The sequence below is a fragment of the Pan troglodytes genome, chromosome X, assembly GCF_028858775.2.
Source record: "Pan troglodytes isolate AG18354 chromosome X, NHGRI_mPanTro3-v2.0_pri, whole genome shotgun sequence".
Lineage (NCBI taxonomy): Eukaryota > Metazoa > Chordata > Mammalia > Primates > Hominidae > Pan > Pan troglodytes.
The window spans coordinates 129856129-129881581 of NC_072421.2; the positions used below are offsets into that span (position 1 = coordinate 129856129).

The 25453-nt window shown below is 37.2% G+C and overlaps 1 protein-coding gene and 1 long non-coding RNA gene across 24 annotated transcripts in view; one reads left to right on the top strand and one right to left on the bottom strand.

Moving 5' to 3' along the window:
- The window catches only part of LOC107971183 (uncharacterized), a 215356-nt gene that overhangs the window by 177106 nt on the left and 12797 nt on the right, over positions 1 to 25453 (top strand). The window lies entirely within an intron of this gene.
- Positions 1 to 25453, bottom strand: part of MBNL3 (muscleblind like splicing regulator 3) — a 118713-nt gene that overhangs the window by 23193 nt on the left and 70067 nt on the right. For 15 of the 23 annotated variants that reach the window (XM_063804067.1, XM_063804073.1, XM_063804076.1 and 12 more), the window contains one exon: positions 10669 to 10833. In XM_063804067.1, the coding sequence (XP_063660137.1) occupies positions 10669 to 10833 (165 nt within the window). Of the gene's footprint in view, positions 1 to 10668; positions 10834 to 15598; positions 15790 to 17891; positions 18104 to 25453 lie in introns of those variants that run through there. The other 8 variants (XM_003317691.6, XM_003317689.6, XM_054676624.2 and 5 more) reach the window with 7 other exon arrangements.

Below are 25453 nucleotides of genomic sequence, written 5' to 3' on the forward strand. Positions count from 1 at the left end.
CTTAGCGTTGACTAACAGCCATGGGTTAAGTCAAGCAGCCTGCAAGCTCAGAAGCTCAGCTTTAATAAGCAACTTTAATCCTGTCTCTATATATATCTCAGCCCTTGATGTCAGTTGAACTAACATGAACCTATCTGTGGGTTAATTTTTATTGTAAAGGAAAAGGTTTTAAATATACTGACTCTGATTTATCTTTACAGCCTGAAATGGTCTGAACACTTAAATGTTTCAGATACTTAAATTCCAACCTAAATTATTTACTAAATACTTGAAAAGAGACGGCTGTCCCTCCCATAACCAGGTGTAAATTTTCATCTTTCTGAGTGTTGTCAACCAGCAAGAATGGTGGTGGCAACAGACTTTATGAATAAGATCACCTGACAACTATTTATCCCCATGTCTCTAGCAGTATTAGCTCCTACAGTAGAAATTCCCATGAGTTCCCAGTGACTTGCAGATTGCTTAGGAACTATCAGACACTCAGGAAATGTGTCCTAAAAATTAACGAACTATCATACACTCAGGAAATGTGTCCTAAAAATTAACGAAATATCTAGACAACACTGGCTCCTAATCTTTTTTGAGTCCAGGACTTCTCCAAGAGTCAGATAAAGGCTGCAGACTCTGTCCACAGAAAAATTCATGTATGCAAAAAATGTTGCTTGTGATCTCAGCAAGTTCAAGGACCCCACGACACTCACCCCTGGTGTGGGGTTATGAACTACTTACTGGTTAAGAATCTCTGTTCTAGAGTAAGGCTCTGCAAACTAGGGCCCATAAGCCAAATTCAGCCTGCCTGTGTTTTTGTATGGCCAGCAATCTAAGAATGTTTTTTACAGTTTTAAATGATTGAAAAAAATAAGAGAATAATATTTAGTGAAACATGAAAATTATAGGAAACTCTTATTCCAGTGTCCATCCACAAATTTCATTGTGTTCATTAGTAGAGCTGTATTACAAAAAATTGTAGATATTTGTTTCCTCTCTTGTTATATAAGTACCTATATAATACCCTCAACTTTGCATCTTGAACCTCACAGCCTAAAATATTTATATTTAGCCATTCACAAGAAAGTTCACCGACCTTGGTTCTAAATGATTTCAAAAAATGAAATTCTCCAACGCTTTCAGGAGTAAAGCACCAAATATATATGAATATATATTCATATATATTCATATATATTCATATATATATTCATATATATTCATATATACGAATATATATGTATATATATTCGTATATATGAATATATATTCGTATATATGAATATATATTCATATATATTCGTATATATTCGTATATACGAATATATATTCATATATATTCATATATATTCACATATATTCATATATATATTCATATATACATTCATATATATATTCATATATACATTCATATATATTCATATATATGAATATATATGTATATGAATTTAGTATTTGTAGCAAGATTCCACAAATTGAAAATGTTTGGCTTTGTAAACCAATACTAAGGTATTCACTAAAATGTTCTTTTACATAGTTACTAATATTAGGATTAGGATTTTTAACTATTTGTTTATAGAACAATCACTACTCCGTGACTAAGAATGGGGAAATAGTAGTTGGAATCCTGTAAAGGTAAAAATTTTAAAAGCCACCACAGATTGCTCTTAAAGGATTCTGAGGCAATGCAATTCAATGCAAAACTATGCCTCAAATAAATGTCTAGTTTACACACACTTTAGGAACAGTGACTTAACAGGTTATTTCTCAAGCTAGTATAAATAAATGAAAATTGAATGTTATGCCAAATCAATCTTTGTGTCTCCTCAATAGCCTAGATCTATTTGTAGTTACCTCAAAAATATCCAAGATCAATTACAATTATTGTTGGATGAATGTAAAATATTTCAAAATCCTGGCCTAAGGTCAACAGAATAATCGGGGCCTTCCATCTCTGAGTTCCTGTCTAGAGTTGAATGACTAGATATTTTTTCTTTTACAGAAGGGTAAACATTTGGTAACAATTTGTTGACCCAATTTTAATACAAGAAAAATAGCACTCTTAAATTTTACTAGCGTCATAATATCTTCATTTTATTGCTCATTTGCAAGCATTTATATAATATAAAAGGAAAGCTCCTTTTACGGTCATCATGCATATTTCTATCTTTAGATAATCCCAAAATGCACTGAAATCCATAATTTTAGTTTCCATCCGACTTCACTTTCACACAGAGTACAATTGAATAATCTCTCTTTCACAGTATTTGCTTGGTCATTTCCACACTCCTTGAGTAATGTTCCGTGGGGACTGAAGTGGCCAAAATGCAGGCTGCAGGAGACCCACATAACCTCCAGACTAGTTAATTAGTTTCTCAATAATTGAGAGTTAACTTTAAAAACAGATGCAAGCTGATAGTGGTGTTTAAGTACTAATCGTACTTGTTAATGAATAAGTCCCCATGGCTCTAGAGAGAGCTAAGAAAAAAAAAGTTCATGGGTCAAAAGTGAACCATTGTCCTCACCTAGACCTGGATTTTCTGATCTTATTAATCAGAGAAGTCTCCAAGTAAGAGGAACCATTGAAGGCAGGCAGGTTAGTTGAAAGATCAATAGGTGATTGTGAGTATAAGAGGTATAAAGAATAACACAAATGAGAACACAAGTCATGGTTCAGAGCTACCCATATTTGCTGGGAGGAGAAATACAACAGCAGGCCAGGAATCATAAAGGAGTACCTAAACACAGATCAGCACATCACCTAGGAAGAGAGCAAATGATTGACACTTCATAAGCAGGGTAACTTTGACATTGTTCCTGAGGAGGTGAACAGGAATTGACCTAAAAATTTGTTGGTGACCACTGTGTAATAATAATGGCAATTCAATTAACTTTAGTATTCTAGTAGGAAACAAAGATTATTTTTAAAAAAATCAAGTTTGTGGCATGGATTGTAGTAATAGTATCATGAGCATCTGTTTGTCTCCAAAGTCATCAATTTGTATACATTGAATATGTGCAGCTTTTGTGTGTCAATCATACCTCATTGAAGTAGTTCAAAGAATTAAGTGGTTATCTAGTTTTAACAAAGGGTATAAACAAAATGTGGGTTTTTGGGAGATAAATAGGAAGAACTGAGCAAAGCAAGGAACCCACAGGAAACCTGGAGACTATTTATGAACATGTCAGTGAAAGTTAGATAAATAGGTAGGCTAAGAGTTTAAAATTATCAGGGGTTTGACCAACCACAACCACCACCACCACCACCATCAAAACAACACAAACCAAAACAGAACCTTGCATGGCTAATGGAAAGATAATTCTATGTTGAAAAAAGAAAGGCCCAAAGCTACAAAAATATGAAGAATCAGGTACAAATCAGAAATTAAGGGGACCAGAAAATATTCATCCAACATCTTACTTTTGTTACATAACGAATTCCTAGAGGGTAGAGTTTGTTTCTTGATCATCTTTTTATCCACCCTTTACTCATTTAAATACCTGTCACAGAGTATATGCTCGATACTTACTGAATTGAATAAAAAGGGATTCCTAAACCATTAATTAATTTTTGATTTACTAAATAGATCAACCCAATTTAAAAATCAGAGTGCAAAAAGAAGTAAAAGTAGTTTCAAAAATGGTGGCAAAGAAATTGAATAAATCCTTCACTCTTGTTCTCCACTGAGGAAGACTTTAGGCAGATGGCTAGTCCTAAGCTGTCTTTTGATAAAGATATGAATTGCTAGATCAAACAGTATGAAAAGCACAGGGTATTTTATACATACATATGTACATATGTACATACATGAATCCCATATGTGTATGTATTTTTAAAATTGGAGTGGCTAAATCCATACTAGAAGGTACCTAATTAAGAGTTCTAAAAAAAAGTGATTTAGTGATACTATAGATAAAAATATGTAACTTTATTACAAAGTGTATAAAAAGTAATTTTTTATACACTTTGTAATACACAAAGTAATTCACACTTTTTTATACACAAAGTAATTCACAATGTGTATAATCCAGGTGATTAATGAATTGCTAATGTGACTGGTATCCAGAGTGGTTCAAGAGAGAAGACCACGGAAAGAAGGGTGTAAATGAATATTTAACAGATGATTACAGGATATTAAGGCAAATTAGAAATGCTTGGGGGTACCACTTTAATTATCAGGTGGTAGGGCAGCCACAGGTTTTTATATAAGGTCTCCTCTCATTGACAAATTACTGAGCCATACCAACCTGCAGGTAAAAAAAAAAAAAATTCACAGAGCCCACCAAACTCCCAGCCTTCACCTCATTTGTGATCAACAGCAAGCAATCTCAAGGTAGCTGGCTGTAGCTTACACTGTGACCACGAACAGTGAAGCTCACAGGCCACCATGGTCTCATTAGCACCAGGCTCCAACTAACTGAGCTAACCAGCCCCAGAGGAGAAGGACACAAAATAGAGGAGGTTACATGTAATTTATCTCACGGGAATATATAAAGGATGATAAAGGGAGAATGTTGAGATTTGTGACTATCAAAGAAACTGGACACTATAGAAGATATACCTAATGCTAAATGATGAGTTAATGGGTGCAGCACACCAGCATGGCACATGTATACATATGTAACTAACCTGCACATTGTGCACATGTACCCTAAAACTTAAAGTATAATAATAATAAAATTTAAAAAAAGAAGATATCATGTACAAGTGTCCTCTGTTTGGCTGCAAAAGTGTAGCATTTTCATTCAACTTTTGAAAAAAGCAGATTTCACAGTGTCTATTAACAGAGATGGGGCAAAGCAGCAAAGGGACTGCTAGGGGATTTATTTTGTTTTAACGTAAAAGAAGCTTTAAGCTATGTGACATACACAGTCTTATTAGCAAAAGGCCCGAATAACTACTCTACTTTGGACCAGTAATTGCAATGAGGAGCAAATCTAGGATATGTGGGGTCTGAAGCTTAGACCACTGGGTGGGGAAGTGGAGCCTTAAGAATGAAACACACGAATATATTTTGCAAATTTTACAAACACATTTTAAACACGTTGCTAGGACCCCTCTCAGGGTTTTGGAAGGAAACCATGCAAATGAGCATCCCTAAATCCCTCATGTTAGTCTCAGGGTAAGTCCACCTTAAAAACAATGTTAGTTGAACAAACAGATTACAGTAGGCTTCAGTTGATATACCTAAAAGTAAAATTTTGTCTAATCTTTCAGAAAATGTAGTAAAATCCAGATGATCATGGCATGGTAGCACTCCAGGCACTTCTGTGATGTGATTTGGTCAACCTCAATGCGGAAGTTCACATGATCATGACTGTTGTAATTACATTAAGAGCATATTAACCTTATAATTACATAATGCCTGTCTTTCCTAACTTGAAAATTTTGCAAAAATCATTTACAAAACATGTAATGTCACCACATCAAGATGAAAGAACTAAATGCCATCATTCATCATTACATGAGTAGGTGAACTGAAAAACCTGCTGCAGAACCTTCATTAAAATGTTATAATTTCTGTACTGACCATGAGACTGGTAATTTAGAATATGGACATAATTTTCTTTTCTATTAAACCTACATAATGTCTGGGTCACCTTTTAAAATAATAATTGTTAATAAAAGAGCCATGACAAAACTACTCTTTTTTATAGCATAAATATTTCAGTCAATAAACTAAATTTATGTGAACTAAAAAACTGTAAGTCTAATATGAATATTTGTCCTCTTGTTTTCAAGTACTATATCATTTAATGACTGACTTACAGAAATTAAAAAGTAGGCCAGGCATGCCAGCACTTTGGGAGGTCAAGGCAGGAGGATTGCTTGAGGCTGGGAAATCAGTACCAGACTGGGCAACATAGTGAGATCACATTTCTATTTCTATTCAAAAATGTTTTAAAAAACATTACTGTGCATGGTGATGTGCACCTGTGTTCCCAGCTACTCAGGAGGATGGGGCAGGATGATGACTTGACCCCACAAGTCTGCAGCTACATTGAGCTATGATCATGCCACTGCACTCCAGCCTGGTCCACAGAGTGATACCGTGTCTCAAAAAAAAAAAATTAAAAAGTAAATAAATATTTTCCAATTTTATCTCCAGTCACTTAAAATTGTTCTAGTCCTAAGTTTATAAGTAATATAAACCCAAGTAATATAATACATTGTAGCCCTTTAGTAAAAGAGAAAAAAACAACATTAAAAACATGAGTCTAAAAATAATATTCATTAATTAGTATATCTCCCTTCCTCGTACCTATTTGAACTTTCTATTATTTTTTTTCTCTTGGTTCTGAAGCATTACATCACCTTCGTTCCTTACTATATTAATGTTAGATAAACATATAAGCCTGTTTATGAGAAATATATTTGGTAAATAGAATTATGAAAATGATGTAAAAAGGTGGAGAGGGATCCAGGCAGCTATCAGATGATTCAATTTGAGATAAAGGAAAACCTAGAGAGGAAGACTTGTTTATGGCCTTCATGGTTTGGAACTCGGTAACTTAGCCACAGGAATGCCAGCCATGAATAGCATACAACAGAACCTGAGGACTTGGCACATCCCAATGCAACCTCAAATGTGCTGAATCAACAATCTCTATATAAATAATCAAATGAATACACTCTACTGAGTCAAGTTCACCTGTGTGTCAGGATCTGTTTCCATGTGAATCACCACATTCAAAGAGAGAAACTAGGGGAATTTCCCAGGTTTTCCTTTAGTTTGGATATGGACAGGTGTAGATATGCAAAATGTCCAAATAAAACATTTTAACAGCCTGTAATATCATATTCACTTTATAAATACATACACCACATTCAGTAGGGAGAATCTTTCCTCATAACTAAAATTTCTAATTGTAAAACCAAAATTTTAAAACATTAGCTTTGCTTCAGGGTAATCCACTGTGCCTACTCTTTCTAATATTCTTCTACAGTGGTTGTATTTGCCTCATGATTATGGCAAGGGGATACTTCAACTTATACTTTTTTGCTGGGAACATCAGGAACAATCTCTCTTAAACTGCATTGAAAAATACTAGGGAGTCACACCTTTTGTTTCACCTGCTGAACTTCCTTAATAAAGCCAAAAAAGCTTTCAGAGATGGACTTTTATACTGGCAAATGTCAATTCAGACCTGTTTAATAGAGTGAACAAACTTGCCTGCTCCAGCAAGCATTCCACCCAAATTGACTAGGTGTGGCTTTTATTCATTGTTCAGTCACACTCAACAGAATCTGTTCTGTTCTCTCTAGGTACCATCGCATTTAGGTTGACATTCCTTTTATCTAGGGGCTTATAATAAGCAAACCATATTCAATTCTGCAAAGGCAGATGTGCTCTTCTGGTATCCTAGAAACAGATCAAAGTATTCTTTGTGGAAAGACATGAAGTTCAAGCCAGTCATACAAATGGGTCTTAATATGCAACCTTACAAATATCAGGACTGGAAATTTCTTAAACAAAAGTATGACTACCTTAGAGACAAGAATCAGATTATTGGGTAGGGGTGATTAAAAGGGATAGAGAGTTGTTTGAGGGAGAGTAGGTACCAGAGAAATTAAGTAAAATCATATATTACTTCTGTAATAATATCAGGATCCACAATAAAGAAATTTTTTTTCCAAATCAGACTGGTAAATGTTACTTAAAATTGCTCACACTAGCTCAATTACACCATGTCTACAAAGTGGCTTCCTTAGACCATAGAAGAGGAACATATCAACCATCTTGGAGTTAGATTTTTGTACACATAATAACTGCAGGAATTAATCATTTATCGGCTCATCGCATCATAACAGCTATCATTAAATAATCTACAAGGTAGAGAAGCAATTTCCAATTGTTCCCTTGGGTCTTCTAAGTAATGCCTTGTATCTTGTAACATTCTATAAAATAAATTGTACTCCTGTGAATCATAGCAGTCATCTTCCGTCATCTGAAATCTGAAATTACCCTCATTGAAGAAAAGATAGGGAAACATATTCTAACATAGAAAGCATAGAGATTCAAATTAGAAAGCACAAGTGAAGAGGCTGGAAAGCACAATGGATTTCTTACTGGATTCTCAAAAAAGCTACTCCCTATTCTCCAGTGTGAGCCAGCATGATCAATAACACTTGAAGGGTTGAGACTTGGAATGGAGAGACTCTAGCAGAGGCTGAATAGAACGGCTTCCCTCTGTACCCCTACTTTACCCCACTTCTTGCTCTCTGATTCCCTGAAACAAGGCATTTCACTAGTACCCTGAAGCTATCCCTCGACCTTTGAAAAGATAAATGCTCCAGCTCTGTAGGAACCACTGGGCTCAGGTGTCTGATAATGAAATCTGCTTCCTATTCTTTGCTCAGTTTGAAATTGAGACATCCCATGAGAAGCTGAGAGTAATAATTGTGAGTTAAAATCTCCCTTGCTATACCTTTGACCAACATCTTCCCCCATCCCCTCCCACCCACATCCCCTGGCAACTACCCTTCTACTCTCTGTTTCTATGCATTCAGTTTTTTCAAGGTTCCACATATGAGTGAGATCATATAGTATTTGTTTTTTCTCTGTCTGGCTTATTTCACTTGACATAATGCCTGCCAGGTTCATCCATGTCATCTCATTTCACAATGTATACGTCTAACAAATCATCACACGCTGTACACTTTAAAATATACACAATTTTATTTATTAATTATACCTCAATAAAGCTGGGGGGAAAAAATAAAAGCTGCCTTGCTTTATTCCCCACCCACTCACATTTTCTGGACTTACCAAGCACGATCACTTCTCTGTGGTTTTGTTCATAACAATTTTCAGTATCCAAAAGACTTTAACTTCCCTCTGCCCTTAGAAGTAGGGAGGGACTGAGATACGTCAGTATGTGAAAGCCCAGAAAAAGCGTTTGCGCAAGGAGTTCAACGATGTAAAGAATTACTGAGGGTCAAAGAGGAGCTTTGAGGAGTTCACCTTCTAGGAACTAATTTACCAACGTAATTAATCTGAGTTCCAAGGCAAAACTTTTTGGTAAACTAATAGTACAGAACATGACATCTATTTATTTTACTTAAATCTGTCTAGGCATTCTGGAAAAAGAGTATGGTGCAAACCTTTAGTGATTCATCATTGCCTCTCCCATCTGTTTTTGCATTTATCCATAAAGATGTACTCATTAAAGGGTTCCATATCAACACAGATATCCTTGAATTCTGAGAATTAACTTTATAATGAGATAGGCTTTACTGACAGCTGATTGTCCTCCCCCATTTTCATTGCATCTAAATACTATATACATATTTCAACTTTCAATATGTTCATTGTATCACTGATTAAATGGGTAACAAATAAAGGTAAAACAGGATTTTCAAATTTATCCTGTTAATAGTTTAAAGGAAGTAGGCCAGCTGGAATTAGAATGAGGCACCACTGAGCTAAATGTGAGGCCTGGAGAACTACAGCAGAAAAGGGACAGTTTTCAATTATCCCTAAGAGGTGTAAAAGCAAAATGAAAGTTTATATTTTAAGGCATAGGGACAAGATGAATTTTCAATAGAACAATATGAACAGATATAGCTTAATTACTTTATAAAGGATCCATTTAAACTTGCAAGTCCACAAAATAGTAGATATTAGTCTAGAATGACATAATCTTACTAATTTCTGCATAGGGAAACCCTGTGGCTAAGTTAAGGGAAAGCCACCATCAAGATCATGGGAAATTGGGAAAAACTGAGAAATGGTCACAGAGCAGAGAAGAGAGGGGAGGCAAAATTCAAATGAATGCACTGTGGTACCCTGAATCAGACACTGGAATAGAAAGATTACATTAATAGAAAACCTGGGGAAATCTGAATAAAGTCTGGAGTTTAGTTAATAATAATGATGTGTGATTCCAGTTTCTTGCTTTTGACAAATCTACCAGGGTAATATAAGATGTTAACAGTGGGGAGAACTGGGTGAAAGGTAATACAGGAACTCTTTGTACTATTAATACCTTTGTAACTTTTCTGTAAATCTAAAATTATTTCAAAATAAAAAGTTTATTTAAAAGCAACAACAGGCCGGGCTCACGCCTGTAATTCCAGCACTTTGGGAGGCCGAGACAGGTGGATCACCTGAAGTCAGGCATTTGAGACCAGCCTGGACATGGTGAAACTCCGTGTCTACTAAAAATACACAAAAAAATTAGCTGGGCGTGATGGCGGGCACCTGTAATACCAGCTACTTGGGAGGCTGAGGCAGGAGAATTGCTTGAACCCAGGAGGCAGAGGTTGCAATGAGCCTAGATCGCACCATTGCACTCCAGCCTGGGCAACAAGAGTGAAACTCTGTCTCACCAAAAATAAAAAAAAAAAAAAAAAAAGCAACAAAACCCCCATCAAAGAACAAGAAAATTTGTTTGAATTAATGTCCTAGAATTCAAAGGTTTCCATGTAATAATAATCAACTCTCCTTATCTTAAAATGCCCCTGCTCCTTTATCCATATTCTTTTATAAAGTGAACTCATGCAGCCAGGTTTTCAGTGCAACACACCTGACTGCTCTCTTCAAGTGCACAGCTCTGTAGTGTCAATGAACATATTAGTTTGTGTCCTAAATCCTGTTGCAACTAATTTCCCCAAGTCCCTGCCAGGTTATTCCACTGTTGATCTTTATCGGCAATTTTCAAAATATAGCTGCGACTTACAAGTGATGACATTTGAGCGTTTTGGAGCATAAGCTGCATCTGCTGGGCGAACATGGCTGCGGCAGTCTTCTGTTGAATCAGATTGTTCCGCCCATTAATCTCCAGCTGCGTTTTTAAGTGTGGAGGAGGGTGAAGGTACTTGCAGTTCTCTCGAGTACACCGACCCTGACAATGAAGAATAGGGAAAATATAAAATTAAAACTATACACAAATAGATAAATTTTGGACTCCATTATCTGGGGACAATCTAAGCTCCAAAACTCTTCATCTTGAATCCATATAAGGCGAGAAACACCCTGAAATTCACTGACAGTCTGTTAATGAAATAATAAATCCCTATGCCCGGCAGCGATTTTGTTCTTTAGGTTCCGGAGACAATGGCCCTAGATCACTTGCATGATGGAGACCAAAGTGTATTTTGGATCCTCAGCTAATTGAACGTTTTTTATTGATGTTAAGCACTTTCAAGACAGGACAGTATGTCAGTTCCGTGGAATCAAACATGCTTTTGGTGTCACCTAAATGTTGGCATGGCTGCTGATTATGGTTTACTATGTAGCAGCAAAGGATGTCACTGGACTAGTTGTTGGTCACATTGTCACAATGTGACCTATTACTGTGTTGAACTCATGAGCAGTATATAAAGAAGCTAACGATTCTCTCTTATTTGGATTACTAGGTCCACCACAAACCTTTTAAGAAAGCACAACTGCAAACAATTCTATTTCCCACAGATGCTAAGATTCTTTACAGTAGGTGAGGTTATTGGGGAAGGGGAAGGTGGGGAGCAAAAGGGCAACTTTGTTTTTGGACCAAAGAGTGCAAGCTGCTAGGCCACCTGAATTTCCGAGAGAAAAATGAGTTTGTTCACCAAGTGTTTTCATTCAACACATGCTATCTGCATTTTCCTTATTTATGATGCCTACACAGTTTATGCAATGGCTTCTCCATTGTTTAGTTATGTTGTTATTAAAATATTCCTATAATTTCACTGAGAATCAAGATGTGTCCTTCAAAACTTTTCTAGAGCTACATATAATGCAAACCCAGATGCATTGCAACGGCTCTTTTTAAATATTAGATCACTAGGGCAAGGTGGCTCTATTGTTTTACCTCCTCTGGCAAGAAGCTGAGTATAACTTTAAAGTCAGTGTGAGAAATTAAAAGACACATCATTGTTTTCTGTCGAGTTTGTCTTTTTGTTTTTCCCATTGCTCAATTTACATTTAATTAAATTAAAGTGATTTACAAAATCAAATACTATCTTAGTTTTATGTACTTTTATATTTCCATGCAAACCTTGGAGAAAGAATAATTTATTGGTAGTATGAGTTAAGAATCACGTTAACCTAATCCTCCTAAATTCTTAAAAGTAGCCTAGGAATAGCTACGCAATTTCAACATATATAATGAGTGTAAGCAGAGCCCTGTGTGTGCTAAATCACAATAATTGGGGTCTTTTCCCCATAAATGTACCCCTAAGAGAGACCATAAGCTTCTTTTTACACCCACCAATGTGAAGCAAGGCAGAAAGTCACAAGGATCTTCAGTTCCTAGATTCTCCACTCTCCATCTACATAACTGAGGTGATCTGGCTCAGAATTAACAGCTGATGGAGGGAGTGGCACTTGGTGACTTCCACAGCCAAGCATGCTAGTTTATACTTCTACTTCAGGGTTTCTCTTCCTCCTCCCACACCCTAACATTAAAGATTTCCCCAAGGCCCTGTTCTAAATCCTCTTGCTCTCCTCTCTAATCTCTTTTCCCTGGAGAGACTAAGTTGTTTCAAAGTTCCATCTATTTGTACAATTGCTCGGATCTTAAATCTCTATCTCTACCCCTGACCTCTCTTCTGAATTTCAGTCTTTTTTTTTTTTTTTTACCAATTGCAGCTGCATTTGGAGACCCTGCTGCCTAACCAGGTCTAAATAACTTATTACTGACCTTCCTTCTCATTTGACTATTTTTCATCTTACTGCATACTCCCAGTTAGGGCCACCACTCTAATTCCTATGCTTTGGGGTAGTTAGACAGCAGTAGTGGGGAAAATAAATTATGCAGCTCAGCAGCATTGCTTAAGGATTGCAGAGCCACCTAGATAGCTTGTTTAGACAATTAGCATACACAAGCATGGAACACAATTTTTAACTCCAAAACAACTATATAATGAAGACTGTCTTTCATATTCAGGAATTCCAAACATTAGATAAGTTAAAGAAAAGAAAGAAAAAAGAATAATTGGAATTTCACCATTTGTTACAATTGAGTTTTAATATCATCTACATTGAATGTAATCAGAGAGAGAAGAAGAAAGGGAGGGAGAGAACACACTGTATTTGGCACATTTCCTGCCAATATACAGATAAAGAAGTGAACATGCCTTTGTGCTTTTATATCACTATCCTTTACATAAAGTAACTTATCTTAAGCTTTTTCTTGGGAAATAATGACAGTTTAGCAGAGCAAAAACAGTACACAGAAATAGAAAAAAAGAGAATTACACTTTAAAAAATTATATCAAGTTGGGCTATAAAACTAAAGTATGGAATATGAGGCAGCATGAGATTTAAAGAAACTTATTCATCTTAGTTATGAGATTTTACTTGATTGATAAAGCTTCTATTTTGAATGACCGAATCCATAATTTAATTCTATAACAATGCAAATGCATAGCAACACCATCTTACCAGAGACTGCTGCTTATGTTCCAGAAAGCTTATAAAATAAAATAAAAATCTGTATTCTCTATCCAAACAATAGATGAGGAGACCAAGTAATTTAATATCTATATTATCCGTGCAATACAACATTTCAAAAGAAAACTATGCCCCTGTTTTTTCAAAACGACTTTAGAACTCAGGATAATATATTTGTACACACAACACTTGGTGATAATAAATCTCCTCTACATAGCGTTCATTCTTCAAGAGGCCCAAATGTAATTATAGGCCAAAATACTTTAATTGGTGTTTGGGAGAGAACAAACTTGGTTTTTTTACATCTGTTAACACTTGTTTTTTAATCCTTGTATAGAATTAAGGCTTTGGTAAAGCATGTAAGGTTGGGATAGAGTGGGGATTAGGGAGGGACTGTCCCAGTGGAGTAGGTAATCATCTATTGTTTTTGTCCTTTGGAAAATCAATGACTCTGTACTAGGAAGGTTCCAATGATTTCTGTAGGCCACCTAAGCACTCTGAGTGGGCCACAAGGTACCCTATCACATTGGGTCTATAACAGTTTGGTGTGATAGCCCAGCAGCCATCTTGGCTCTGAAAAATCACCCTTCATGTTTCCCTAGCCAAGTCAATGGTGTCCCAAGCCCTCCTTCTTCCAATCTAGACCCACAGGTTCAGAGTTGGCTCACACTAGTGCAAAGTATCAGAGCATGCCTTAAACGACTCTGTAAACGTACCTACAACAGTCGCCATCCTCTGGCAGAGCAGGCTACGTACTAAAATCAGCAGCTAAGGGGAGTCAAGACATGAAAATCAACTCTCTCTCTCTCCCCCTCCCATATACACTCAAAATTAAAGAAACGTTGAAGCGATTAGAGTGCAAGCTCATTTATGCTTGCCTCAATTTCCCTCCTTTTCCATTTCCTTTTGGACTTAAAAAACATGTCATTCTCATCTGGTCTTTCACTGTGTTACTGAGTTAAGAAAATAGCAAAGTGATTCAATAGGAAAGCGATTCTCTGCTGAAATAAGTGCTACTTACACCTATGAATCATATGAATCTTCCAGCTCCCCTTTCCCATCGACTGTCTTTGAAAAATGCACTCAAAAAGCAGCAAGCAGGGGGAGAAAATAGCCGATGACATTTCTGAAGTACATCTGCATCAAGAAGTTGATGACAGACAAAGGGATACATTGCAGAACATTTATAAAGCCTCCCAAATTCAATCTATTGCCTTCTTCCTACCTTCAGGCTTCTCCCAAATGAATACAAAGCCTTTGACTAAGAGAGAAAAGTCTCATTGTAGAGATTCAAATCCCACCTATGTCTAGAGAATTATGAGAGTCAGAGTCTGTCACAAGACTTCCCATGCACTGGGTGGTAGAAAAACCCTGTGAAATGTACTTCATGTTCATGAGAAAAAGCCCTACCATACATCAGAATAAGAAAAGGAACCTGGGAGGCTGCAAATTACCCTTTGTCAGCCACAGTATCTTAAGAGAAACAGCTGTTTGCAGAATGACTTGCTTCTTCAAATACATACAGAGTTAGAGAGAAAAAAAAATCCTAAATATGTTCTCTCAAATACAATTATAACTGGATTACTTTTCAAATACATAATCTCACTGATCTGCTAGACTGCCAACAGTTAAAAGTTAAATGTTAAATCAAGGCACCCAAGAGATGATTTGTTCTATGAAGAAAAATGTTCTTATTCCATTTTAATCATAATGGATTAAATGAAATAATTCTGATGATAGTGCCCCACTGTAACATACTTACATGCACAGACATGGCTTCTCAGAGGAAGTAACAGTGATTTCAGAATTACAAATCATATGTACCAGTTTGGCTAGTTCCTGCAAGTATCACAGATTTATTAAAGCTAGGAAAAACCTGAGTCAAGATCAACATACAACGAGTTATTAGCCAGATATCGGCATTCTACTGGCAAATTTCCCACTTTCTTCCTCTTAGAATTCTGTCTTTACAAAAATGGATAATCTGCATCATTTTCTCCTCCAAATATTGTATCATCTATAAATATTGATATAGATGCACAAAGAGCAGCCTTAAAATTCTGCATACAACTTTTAAGTTAAATGTGAGATGCAGGCAAGAAATTTAGAGGGAAAAGTCTTTAATAAACCATTTCTTAAATATAATGAAGGCAAAATTAATGAGGCTGAACGTTGACCCCCATGGAGAGGGCCAGCCAAGTACCCCCCACCATTACAGCCAGCACTGTACCCACCTTCTTCATGCTGTCCCAACTCTGTTTTCTTGACACATCCCATACACACATACACAGGGCAATGACTTTGGCGCAAACCAGATAACAAGTTTGAATAGGCGAGAAGCTGGGGTGAGAGCAGAAGAATTTTCTTGCCTATCTGTCTCCAGAGAACTTTTACATTTTGATCTCCCAATGACAAAGGGAGTACTGGGCTCAACAATCACACTTTTGTTCTGAAATAGCCCACTAAGATAACTTGATTCCCAGGATGGAAACAGTTTAGGGCTGAATCGGATTGTAGGGAACATCTTGTGCACCTTTATCTTACAGAGAATGTGAAGGCCAAAGGGGTGAGGTGACTTGTCCTAATTCATAAGCAGCTCAGTAAGCACACAAGCCAAGTTTCCAGACTTTCACTACCCAATATGGATTCTCAGTTCAAATCACTTTTCCTCTGTAAAGATTTTCCTGGAACCATCTCCCCATTCCTGTCCCCATTTATCTCTCCCTCCTTTGTGCTTCCAACTGCACCTTGTACTCAGTTTTATCGTAGCTCTTATCGCTGTGTACATCGATAAATTGTTTGCATGCTTGTCTCCTCTATTAGACTTTGAGCCTGTATAACGGCAGAACTACATCTTCCTCCACTTTCAATCTCCAGGGATGTGTGTGTGCCTGATGAATAGCCGCCCTGCCATACACGTTTGTTGAACTTTGTGAGAATAATTTTATAGGGCATAACACTAAGTCTACCTTAGAAACCTAAGTGCTTCTCTTGCTATTTTCTTTCATAAGTTCTTTCTTCTCCCTCCAAGAAGAGAACAATAGTCAACACATGACTGAGGCTGCCCCTGGTTGTCTGTTCCAAATGAACCGTTATTCTATTCAGGTCCAGAAAATAGCTAGTTCCTAACTTTTTTTTTTCCTATGAATATAGACCCTGAGGAATATGTGACCATTACGGCTGAAACATCCTGGTAATTTAGTATAACTTAACCAGAAGTGACATGAATCCATGAGACCCACAGACAGAAACTCTGGTCTGATTCCAAGGGGTCTCTGGCCACAAAGGCCCTCAGGATATAGGGCCCCACCGGACGAATAAAGGAGCCAGCAGCAGATCCATATCTAATCAGCACCTGGGCCTGCCCAGGAGGGCCCTGCATTTCCAGGGTCAGTTTAGAAAAAAACTGCGTTCTCCAACTGCCCCACCCCCCATCCTGAATTTCTCTGAACAAGCCGCAAGTCAAATTCCCTGAAGCTACTAAGACAAAGGTGGCTTTAGGAAAATCACAGCAGGTGGGGCCTTCTTGTGGCTCTCTAATGCATATGCCTTCTTACAAGAAAAATGTTTGCGGCTTTCCTTCATGACCCACGCTTAGCTTTGTTTACGTTAAACATTTATTTTCAAATGATCATGAGCTTGATCTTTTTCTTAGAAATTTTTTGAACAGCAAATAACACTAAAAATCCCAGAAGTTGTTCACAGTGAAAGCAAGCCTGCCTCACTAATAACCCAAATCTACTTCCTGCCCTATTCCACCCCACTTACACACTTTTTACCTCGGTTCTCATCGAATACCGTCCATCACTGTAGAAAAATATTAACTGAATGACTGGTCAATTATAAGCTCTTCAAAAATGCATCATCTATTTACAAACCAGCCAACCAGAATAAAATTAAAACCCAAACACAACGAAGCACATTGGTACCAAGTTATCAAAAGTCAGAAGGCATTCCTCATGCAAAGTATTACTAGACGCTGTCTTTAGAGCAGCTGATAGCTGCCAACATAAAATGTCATCAAGAATGGAAAAAAAGGGAGAGAAAAAGTAATGGTACTGAATTTGTTACTCTAAGAAATAAAACACACAGAAAATCATATAACTTCAAAAAGCTCCTTCTACATGGACTTCATTAAGAAAGAACATAAGGAGGTGTTTCTCTCTGACCCATTAGTCAAATCTCCTGCTCCTGGGCTTCTTTACCTCCTTTTTCTGGACACCCCATCCACTCACTTGCCACAACGATTTAGAAGCCAGGACAAAGAGGGTACCAGCTGCTTGCCCCCTTTATTCCCCAGCTAGGGCTTCTGCTTAGGATCCTCTCTAGAGATGCCAGGTTTATCAAATAAATATGCAGGACTCCCAGGTAAATTTGAATTTCAGATAAACAGTGAAAAAAAATTTTTTAGTATAAGTATGCCCCATACAATATGTTATCTGGCAGCCCTCTCCCGCTCTGTTCTTCTGCCTTGATAAGTTGAGCTCAATAAAGGCAAATCCTTGAAAACCCATTTTACCTCTTTACCTTAAGATTCTTAGAAGCCCTCTCCATGGAATCAGCCCAGGCTCTCCCAGGCCTTCATTTGCCCAGCGTAAAGTAGAAGACACTCTCAGCCCCAGCTTACCTGATCAGCTGCAAGGAAATTTAAGGAAGTTGACTGTTGGAGACAGCAATTTTTGATCCATAGCTCCTCCCACCAAAAGCTTCACACGGCTCGCTACCCTGGCAGCCACTCCACCTTCCCACCCACCGGTGGCGCAACAGTATATTTAAATACCCTCGATGTCTGCTGGAGCTCCCCCTTTAGGCTAGGATGAAGAGGGGGATGGTGTGTGACCAATACCTGCCTAACCCGTAACTCCGAATTTACAGAACAGATTTTTGAGTATATGAGGTGTTACATAAAGATGAGGCTTTTAAGTTTTTTAAGGTTTTTATTTATGTGTGCAGAGGTGAGGGGTGGTTAATCTTTTTTTTTTTTTCCTTCAGCCCTGTCTTTGGAATACTCAAATTCGAGTAAAAGTCAATCATTAAAGTGCAGGGAAATAACTACTTAGCACATGTTTCTATATGCACACATAAGCGCTATAAAGGTACAGATTCACAGCATGCAGATGAATAGCCATTATTTGCATAGATATCTTTTTCAGTCAATCCCTGATTACTCACATTAAAAGAGAGCACAAAGTAGAGAGGTATGGCTAATTCTAATGAACCAAATAATATATTCGAGAAAAATGGCAATCCACAATAGCCTCACATTACAATTGTGAACATTTAAGCAATTGCTAGACACAGTCCTAAATTTATTTTTTCATTAAGAATGCAGACTCTTTCATTGGAATGATCAAAGATTAAGAATTAGTAAGGTCAGAAATAGTAAAATTGTACTGCTCTGGGGAAGTTTATATGTTTATGGGCATATCATAGAAAGATCAAATAGTAAAGCTGGAAAGGCTCTTAGAGATCATTTAGTCCAGCATTTGCCAGAGTGTGTACCACAGACAACTAATCCTAAGAGAGGAACCTCAAAAGCTGGGTTCACTGGTCAATCGGGTATAAGAAATGTCACTTTATATTCCTCTCTTGTAGGCTGACAATACACAAGAGTATGATAAAGGCTCTCACATGTCCTAAAGTAAAGAAACCTGGTTACCTTTGTTAACCCAGCATTTCCCAACATTGTTTAACTCACAAACCATCCCCCCTTTTTTCATCATATTCCCGTTAACATCTCTCTTTAGTACACCCTTAGGAAAATACTGATCTAATCCAACTTCCTCATTCTATAGGTAAAGAAACTAAAGCTTAAACCAAGTTGTATGGTGTTTTACAGGTCAAGTTTTCCTTAGTATTTTCATTTTGATTTCTCTTAAATAGAAAAATAGAGTGAACTCCCCAAAAATGGCTCTTCTGTTGAAATGCCATTTTTGCCCATCCCTGATCTCCCAAAAGCTAACAAGATGGATATTTTCCTATGATTGCAAAGTAACATCCCACAATCACCTTGCCAACACCCCTTTTCAAAGCTGTAAGTTTCGTCAGATCTTTCCAAATGGTTGCTGTGGCTTTCTTCTTTCATTTGAAGGCTTTAGTCAAGGAACTTCTGAAATAAGAACGTCAAGCCTTCTCTGCCTAACTGGCTTTCCTACATTGTGACTTCTGCCCCTTGAAACCATGCTAATTATTTTAGGCTTTCCATGACTTAAGGGTCTCAAGTGAGTTTTCGCTGTACTGAAACCTGGGAAGTCAGAAGGTATTGGGCAATCTCCTCAATTCCAAATGGTTTTAGTTTTGCACTAACCTTAAACCTTGGGGTTTCCACTTCGTAAAATTAAATTTCCTGTCTCTAAGTAAAATGAAAAGTTTCAAAGAAGAATTTAATTTGCAAAAATATCTTACAAATGTATATGAAGAGTATAAGGTGAGAAAGGCACTGATTATTGTTCAGATTTAAACAATTTATCTTTGCAGGGCTCAGTGTGCTGCTCAGAATAAATTAAATAATTATGTCTTTATAACCAGCCACATATCTCTCCACTCAAACTTTATATAAAGGGTAGATATGGCTATTGATTTACCTCTGCATTTTGAAATTAGCGGTACAAAGATGAAAATCAGTTCCTCTTTTGTTAAACATGAATCTTCTTTCAGATAAAGAAATGTAAAACATTGTACCAAAATGATTGTTTACAGGGTGAATTAATCAGTGTGAAATTATGTTTCAATCCCCCAATGAGGTCAAATGTCTCCACTTCAGAATAAGCATTTTCCTCACACTCCTACCCTACTACCAACCTAACACCAAAAATGGAATTTCCATGCAGAAAGTTTTTACTTGGTGACATGGACTGCCATTAAAATACTTTTGAGGCATGGACTAAGTTTATATTTTGTTAGGGAAAATATACATTTCATCACCAAAAGTTCTATTGAAACCTTTGTGCTAACTTGTTATTAAAATTGTAGGAAAGTAGGCAACTGTTGGTAAGAATGTAAATTAGCACAGCCACTATATATATTAAAAAAAAACAGTATGGAGGTTCTCCAAAAAACTAAAAATAGAACTATGATATGATCCAGCAATCCCACTGCTGGGTATCTATCCTAAAGGAAAACAGTATTTCAAAGAGATGCACCCCTGTGTTTATTACAGCATTATTCACAATGGCCGAGATATGGAATCAATTTAAGTTTCCATCAATGGAAGAATGGATAAAGAACATGTGGTACATATACACAATTGAATATTATTCAACCATAAAGAAGAACAAAATTCTGTCATTTGCAACAGCATGATTGGAAGTGGAGAACATTATGTTAAGTGAAATACGCCAGGCACAGAAAGATCAATACTGCACGTTTCTCACTAATATGCGAGAGCTAAAACAAAACAAAACAAAACAAAACAAAACAAAACAAAACAAAACAAAACCCACTCAACTCATGGAGATAGAGAGTGGAATGATCGTTGCCAGAGGCTAGAAAGGGTAGTGAGAAGTGGTTTATAAAGAGGGGATGGTTAATGGGTACAAAATACAGTTACGTAGAAGGAATAAGGTCTAGTATTCAGTAGCACAATAGGGTGACTATAGTTAATAACAATTTATTGTATATTTTAAAATAACTAAAAGAGCAGGATTGGAATGTTCCTAACACGAAGAAATGATAAAGGTTTGAGGTGATAGATATCCCAATTACCCTGATTTGATCATTACACATTGTATGCCTGTATCAAAATATCACATGTATCCCACAAATATGCACAACTGTTATGTTCCCATAATAATTATCAATTACAAATAAAATATAATTGTATGTAATTTAGAGTATCAGGCATATGCCCAGGGAAAATTCCAAACTCTAAATGTATCGTGTATTTAAGTGGCATTTTTAGCCAAGTGATTCTTTTAAAAAGCATCTGAAAATTAGGCCAACTTACTGTTTGTTTTTGTTCTACAGACATGAAAACAAGGTATTGATACAAATGCTTTCTCTTCTAAAAATAAAGATCTATTCTGCCTGGCCTGAATATCTACCAAGTATGTTAAGTTTCATCCAAAATGTAACTTTCATTTTGGGATGAAATGTTTCAGATATGCGAACACAATTGACAAAGCTCTAATGAAACTGCTGAGATTACTTTAAAATATTTATTTTTCTTTCTCTCTCTCTCTCTCTTTCATATATGTGTGTGTCTTAAAATGTTCCTCTCCCAGTCTAATTTAGTAAATACTGCAACCTTAATTAAGCTCAGCTTCTGCTTCCAGTGAGCAGTTAATATTTAATGATGATGAAACTGTTCCCAATATTTAAAGAACTAAACAAGGCCCTCCACAAACAATGTAACTAGAAATGGGGTTAAAGAAAATAGTGATAAAGGGAGGCTTTTTGCTTTAAAATAAATCAATGCCTCAACCATAAATGTCTCATGGCCTTACAGAGAAGAAGTTGAAATATGACCACTGCCAAAGGATGCATATCTCCACACCCAAAACAAGAAAAAAATAAAGCAAAGAACAGAGAGTTAATTAGTTAGCTTCAAAATCTATGAACTGTACTCCCTTAGTCAATTTAAACAGCTGGAACAAGACTTATTAGAAGAGCAGTACATGTCTAAGGATGTAGTGTTCATTAAAAATGTGCATCCTTTCTATTAAGCACGAAAAGATTTCTGGGGTCATTCAGGCCATGGTGATATTCTAGTCAGTGCCTTTTAATTAGCGGAATCCTTATTTTGGTGAAGAAAAATAAATAAAATAAATCTACTCTAGCTCCATTGTGCTTTCCCTCAAAATCAAGATAAAATTAGAAAACTTCAGAAAACATGTCTTTCTGAAAAAAAAATAAGTCAGTTTATGTCTGTTATATAAGGTAAATCAAATTCCATTCTCAAAGATTTTGACAAAGTGGATAGAGCGAAAGAAACTAGGTAGTGTAAAACATCAGTGTGCTAATCTTTTACACTCATTTTTCTACTAAAGATAACTAGACTATTAATTTGGTTTTACATTGTTTCATGTATTGCATTGACTTGGTATACTACACTCTTGCATATAAGGTCAAATGATCCTTTTCATGTTAACTAATTCAGATCACTTATGAATAAGCTGCAGATATTGTATATACAGCTTTAGCTCATGTTACTTGGCATGAGACAATTGTTGATACACATTTAGACACCAGGTTGAGGCCCCTGTAAAATTATATTTTCTATTAATATCATGAAAGTAGTCATAAAACATAAACTAATTTTAAAAACAAAACTAGTCATAAAAACAAAACTAATTTGAGAGATTTTTTAGAATACTGTAAACTGGTTTCCATTTTTTCACACCATGTCCACCTTAATATTAATGGCTAACTTTATTGTGGATTTACCACGTGACAGGCATTGTTCAAAGTGCTTTATATGCATTAACTCATTTAATCTTCACAATTGAGGAAACGGGGGCACTGAGAAGTGAAGACGCATGCCCAAGCTGACATAACTAATAAGTAGCAGAGCTGGGATTTGAACCTACGTGCTCTGTGTCCAGAGCTCATACTCAATCAAGATACTGTGCTTCATAATACTGTGATAGTTCTAAATAGAGGAATGAGCTGGTTCAAATATTTATACTGTCTGGGCCACACTTTCCCTCTAAGATTATAACAAAGACTGCATATCAACTGGCTGTTAGGTATGTCCAGACACTAGTTACTAGCACAATTTTATGGCAAATTTATTTTGTTCAAAACCCAGGGATCTTGGATGGCTTGAGAATGAATAAGACAAGGCAATTGAATGTGTCAAGGCAATTGAATGTGTTTGTTTTTGTTTGTTTGTTTGGTTTTGTTTTGTTTTTTAAGATAGAGTCTCACTCTGTTGCCCAGGCTGGAGTGCAGTGGCACCATCACAGCTCATTGTAACCTCAACTTCCCCAGGCTGAGGTAATCCTCCCACCTCAGCGTCCCGAGTAGCTGGGACTGCAGGTGCACACCACCATGCCCAGCTAATTTTTGTATTTTTTGTAACGATGGGGTTTCCCCGTGTTGCACAGGATGGTCTAGAACTCCTGGGCTCAAGCGATCCACCTGCCTCAGCCTCCCAAAGTGCTAGGGATTATAGGTGAGGGCCACTGTACCTGGCCCTAGGTAACCAAATGTTAGAAATAGCCTTCCATAATTCCTGAAGCAGAACAATTAGCATAAACATGTTATCTGTTAACACAGCTTTTTAGTAAATGTTTGCACAGTAGCATTTCGCTAGTTGGTTTGGGAGAAGCAATGTCCAATTATCAGGAGTTGGGTCATGAGGGCTTAAGCATAAACGGCCATGACTTGACAAAAGTAACAGTCCAGCAGTATCCTATGGAGATTGAGAACCGATAGAAGTAGGACTCAACAAAAGAGGTGGTCTGTGAACTTCATGACTATCATCACCTCCCTAAGAGAAGAATCTTTTAAAAACACCATAGTGCCATTCAGAAGCAAGTTTACTCAGATGACAAGTTGAGTGCTGTAGGTTCGACACTATCACAAAGCAGAGAAAGTCTCCAAATGATGAGAAAAGATCAACCTTAACACAAAATGGTACAAAGTGTTCTTCTGAAGCATTTCATTCCCCTAAGGACAAAGGCAAATGAGAACGCACATGAACTGCACACACCATTTCACAAAAGACTACCCCACCGAAAGCTCAGTTTCAGAGGAGGTTTTAGTTAAATGACCGTAAAGTAGATATATTTTGAGATACTGCAAAGTGGAGGTGAAGATCTGCGGCCCTAGGCACTAGGGTTTGACTTTTTCAGTGCTTCAAATGTACAAGTCATGTTTCTTTCTTTTCTTTTCTTTATTGGCAATTTATTTTTGGTTAAGCAAACATTATTCACAAAATAAAACTAAAGGGTTTCAAATACAAATTAATATGTGGCTGCATCATGTAAACATGCCAATAAAATAAACACATCAATTCTATTCTGTGATTTATCATTTAGGTTTCTCCCCAGCTTTTTAAAATGAGAAGATCACCTGAGCCCGGGAGGCTGAGGCTGCAGTGAGCCATTGTTACCGGGGGTCCTTGTTCTTAGAGCTCCTAAGATGGTGGCCGGCCACTTCCAAGATGGTGGCATGCCTCTTGTTCTCTGACCTGGGGTTCTTGGCCTCATGGATTCCAAGGAATGGAATCTTGGGCCATGCAGTGAGTCTTATAGTTCTAACAGAAGCCATGGGTCACAGAAGAGAACCGTGGAACCCAGCAACTAGTGTTCAGCTCGATTAGGACGAATCCGGGCACTAGCCATGCAGGAACAATGGCAAGCCTTTAGCCCGATCGGGAGCGGCAATGGGTGCCTCGCTGGATCAGGAGCGCAGCAGACACCCTGCCGGATCTGGAGGGGTGGAAGTCAGCGGCGGGTCTGCGACGGCGGCAAACAGCAGTGGTGGATGGCGAGTGAAAGCTCAGCTCAGGCCGTAACAAACATGGACCAGAAGAGTGTGCAGTAGCAAGATTTAATAGAGTGAAAACAGAGCTCCCATAAAATGGGAGGGGACCCAAAGGGGGTTGCCATTGCCGGCTGGAATGCCTGGGTTTATATCCCCATCATTGTCCCTCCCTCTGTGCTCTCAGGCGATAGGTGATTGGCTATTTTTTTTAACCTCCTGTTTTTGCCTAATTAGCATTTTAGTGAGCTCTCTTTACTACCTGATTGATCGGGTGTGAGCTAAGTTGCAAGCCCCGTGTTTAAAGGTGGATGCGGTCACTTTCCCAGCTAGGCTTAGGGATTTCTCGTCGGCCTAGGAAATCCAGCTAGTCCTGTCTCTCACCATGATCTTGCCAGTGCACTCCAGCCTGGGCAACAGAGTGAGACCCTGTCTCAGAAAAAATAAAAAGTGACTAGACAACTGAAGATGCAGAATCCAAAAGTATACTAATACTTCTAAAGACAATATAATAGGGAAAATAATAACAACAACACTGTTATATGAATCAACTGTTTCGGAAGCAGGTCACAGGCTGTTCATACTCTGTCCTCTAATGTATTTGTTCCCAAGAAGAAATGAATTTAAGTTTCAATAGGAACACAGTATTTTATTAGAAAGAG